This window comes from Entamoeba dispar, genomic scaffold (assembly GCF_000209125.1).
Source record: "Entamoeba dispar SAW760 scf_1105229463347 genomic scaffold, whole genome shotgun sequence".
Classification (NCBI taxonomy): Eukaryota; Evosea; order Mastigamoebida; family Endamoebidae; genus Entamoeba; species Entamoeba dispar.
The window spans coordinates 2348-6160 of NW_001855647.1; the positions used below are offsets into that span (position 1 = coordinate 2348).

General features: G+C 23.7%; 2 protein-coding genes across 2 annotated transcripts in view, besides 6 other annotated features; one reads left to right on the top strand and one right to left on the bottom strand.

The window, feature by feature from the left end:
• Positions 1 to 1966, top strand: part of EDI_051100 (pre-mRNA-processing ATP-dependent RNA helicase prp11, putative) — a gene marked incomplete at both ends in the record, with an annotated part of 2642 nt that extends 676 nt beyond the window's left edge. The window contains 3 exons of the mRNA XM_001733483.1: positions 1 to 48; positions 102 to 250; positions 399 to 1966. The exon at positions 1 to 48 is cut by the window's left edge and continues 118 nt beyond it. Coding sequence (XP_001733535.1) covers positions 1 to 48; positions 102 to 250; positions 399 to 1966 — 1765 coding nt within the window. The remainder of the gene's footprint in view (positions 49 to 101; positions 251 to 398) is intronic.
• Positions 263 to 297: a microsatellite.
• Positions 339 to 386: a microsatellite.
• Positions 1962 to 2076: a sequence feature (AT_rich).
• On the bottom strand, positions 2072 to 2743 carry EDI_051210 (uncharacterized protein; the record flags this gene model as incomplete). Its single annotated transcript, XM_001740906.1, has 1 exon — positions 2072 to 2743. The coding sequence occupies one exon, from the start codon at positions 2741 to 2743 to the stop codon at positions 2072 to 2074; it is 672 nt and encodes a 223-aa protein (XP_001740958.1).
• Positions 2476 to 2496: a sequence feature (AT_rich).
• Positions 2663 to 2725: a microsatellite.
• Positions 2744 to 2859: 116 nt separating the features above from the next.
• Positions 2860 to 2969: a microsatellite.
• The last annotated feature ends 844 nt before the right edge of the window (positions 2970 to 3813 follow it).

A 3813-nucleotide genomic window follows, 5' to 3' on the forward strand; every position in this document is an offset into this window, starting at 1 on the left:
TCCTAAACCAATTAAAACATGGTCAGAATGTGGAATAAATCCAATTACGTTTGTTTTTAGAATAATTTTTTTATAATGAATCAAATGAAATAATAAAATAGAATGGATGTTATTAAAGCATTAAAATATGAAAAACCAAGTCCAGTTCAACGACAAGCTATTCCTGTGATAATGTCAGGATATGATGCAATAGTATGTGCAAAAACAGGATCAGGAAAAACACTAGCATATACAATACCATTAATAAAACGTTTGTTTTTTGATGTATATAAAAAGATATATATATATATGTATATAATTAGTGAGAAAGATATTCAAAAACATAGAAGAATATATGTAAAAGAAAAAGAGAATAAGAAAGAATGATAAAAAGAAATAAAAAAAAATTAACCAATTAGATGTTATGGCACAAAGACCTCTTTCTAAAGGGGAAGGACCAATTGGAATTGTATTTGCACCAATTAGAGAATTAGCAGAACAAATTAATACAGAAATTAATAAATTTGGGAAATATTTAAATATTAGAAGTGTTGCAGTATTTGGAGGAACAGGAATTTCAAATCAAATTGGAGCATTAAAAAGAGGAACAGAAATTGTTGTTTGTACACCAGGAAGAATGATTGATATTCTAGTTACTAATAATGGAAGAATTACAAATTTAAGAAGAGTTACATTTGTAGTTTTAGATGAAGCAGATAGAATGTTTGATATGGGATTTGGACCTCAAATTAAACGAATTATTGAAGGAATTAGACCAGATAAACAAATTGTTATGTTTTCAGCTACATTTCCAATTTCAGTAGAACAACATGCACGAGAATTTTTAAAAAAACCAATTGAAATTATTTGTGGAGGAAGATCACAAGTATCAAATACAATAGAACAAATTGTAGAAGTAATTGAAATAAAGAAAAAAATAGCAAGATTAATTTCAATTGTTTTAGAACAAAATAATAAAGGAGGAAGAATAATTATTTTTACAGAGACACAAAAAAATTGTGATGAATTATATCAAAATTTAATGGAAAGAAATATTAATTGTTTATTACTTCATGGAGGAATTGATCAAATTGATAGACAAAATACAATACAAGAATTTAAGAGTGGAATTGGTAGAACAATATTAATTACTACATCATTATGTGCAAGAGGATTAGATATTAAAGGATTAGAATTAGTAATTAATTATGATTGTCCTAATCATTTAGAAGATTATGTTCATAGAGTTGGTAGAACAGGTAGAGCAGGAAAACGTGGTAAAGCAATAACATTTATAACAAAAGAAGAAGAAAAATATAGTGAAGATATTGTTAAAGCATTAACTCTTTCAGGAGGAAATATTAGTAAAGAACTTAATGATATGTATGAAGAATGGAAAACAAAGAAACTTTTTTTAGAAACAAAAGAAGGAAAAAAAGGATATGGAGGAAATGGATTTAAATTTGATATTAAAGAAGAAATTACAACAATGGAAAATAAAATTGGAGGATATATGGAAGAAGATATTGGAGGAGGAATAAAATTAAAAGAAAGATTTAAAGAAAAAAAAATGAAAGAAGAAATTAAAGAAAGTAATATTCCAAAAGAAAAACAAGAAATGGTTCAAAAAGCACTTCAAATGATTGAACGTATTAATAAAAGAATGACAAAAATTACAAATAATGGATTTCAATGTAAAATTGAAATTAATGATTTTTCTATTCAAGCAAGACAAGTTTTAACAAGTAAAGAAAAATTAATAAATGTTATGGAAAATTGTAATGTTAATATTACAACTAGAGGAAGTTATATTGGAGAAGGAAAAACTCTTTTACCAGGACAAAGTAAATTATATTTATTGATTGAAGGAAAGAATGAAGAAGATATTATAAAAGCAAAAAAAGAAATTAAAACTATTTTAGATCAAATTACTTTAAAATATAAAGATAAAGTACTTCATGAAAAAGTTATATCTAACATTCTTTAAATTAAATTTTTTAATTTTTTAATTTTTATTTTATTAATTATTTCATTATAATTTTATAAAATTCTATTATTATTAAAAAAAAATAAAAAAAATGAAAAAAATAAATTATTGCATTTCAACAACTATAATTCGTTCAGTATCAAAATGTTTATTTGATTTTGTCCATTCATCTTTATAATAATTAATCCTATCATTACCAATATCTTTTGGTGAATGACATTCTTCAATATGATCATAATAACTTAAATTTGTACCTTTCTTTGCTATTTTAAATCCACAAAAATTTACTTCATAAACTGTATATTTATCATTTTCATAAATTTTAATACAATCAACATAATCTTCATGTTCTGGACGTAAATCAAAATACCATCTTCTAGGATTATCATTAAGATCTTTTGAATTAACTAATCGAAAAATAAAATTTGTATTTGTTTGAAAAATTATTGTTTGATCAATTTTTTTAATACATTCATTACAATAATATCCAAATATTGTTCCATCATTTGAAATATTTATAAAATATAAATGAGATTTTCCTTTTACTTTTTCTCCAAGTTCTTTATATTCCATTTCATCACTATCAAATATAATTCTTGTTTTTGAATAACCACTCCATTCTTCTAATGTATTTTTCATTCTTTCAATACATTCCATGAGTTCTTTTTCTTTAAATAACTTCCCAATTCCCTGATGTTCTTCTTTTTTGATTCGTTCTTCTTTTTCTTCTTCTGTCTCCTTATTTTCTTTTATCTTTTTACTAAAGAGGATTCCCATAGATGCTCTCTTCACTCAACAAATTTTAAGTTCAGAGGAAATAAGCATAAACCGTTTTTTTACAAAGTCTATTTTAAGACTATCCTTTTTACAACTAACTAATAACACAAACTGTCTTTCATATCGTTTCTTTCCCTTTTATCCTCTTCTTTTATCTTCTTTTTATTTTATCTTTCTTATTTCTCTTATATAATGTCTTTCTTTCATTTAATTTCATTTAATTCCAACGATATTTATCAATCATACAACAAAATATGTTTTGTACTAATATTAAATAGATTTTTGAACAATTAATTCTTTATTAATTATTATGACCATTCTTTCTTTGATAAATACTCTGTTTTATAGTGTATTTTGTATTATTTATATGTTGTTAAATTAAATGAACAAACAACAATTCTTGTCATTATCACTTTGTTTTTTTAGTCATTATAGTAAAGAATAATCTAATTAATTAGAATATAAAAAGTAGTTTAATGTTTTGTTGAGATTTGATATATGTTTTTGGTTATTGTGGAATCACAAATGATTGTTATCATTTGATCAAACCATAGTTACTGATGACAAGAATCAGAACAATGATGTTAGAGTATTTGTATCAACATTTTCTAATGAATCTGAAACTCTAAACTAAAAAAGATATAAGAAAAATGAAAACTAAATTAAGTTTGTTTGAAATGGTCATTGTTGGATGTTATTTTCATTCTAAAAATGATTTCATTAAACTGATTATGGTGTGTACTAAATACAATAAAATTTTAACTTTTTATCATTATAATCCAATTGCAATTACATCAGGAATGGAAGAATTCTTTCCTAATATCCATACTCAACACCATTACCATAGAAATGATGTTGTGTTGAATATAGATGTTCATCTGTGTGAATATGAAATGTCTATTGATGAATACAATGAGATTCAAAAAAGAAATGGAGATTGGAAATGTTTACAAATAAAGAATAGAGAAGGATACTTAAAACCAAGTGAAATTAATGTTGTCAACATTATTAATCAAAAACTTGTTATTAGAAGAAAAAACATGTGAAATTTGATTTTTCTATGGTTTAGA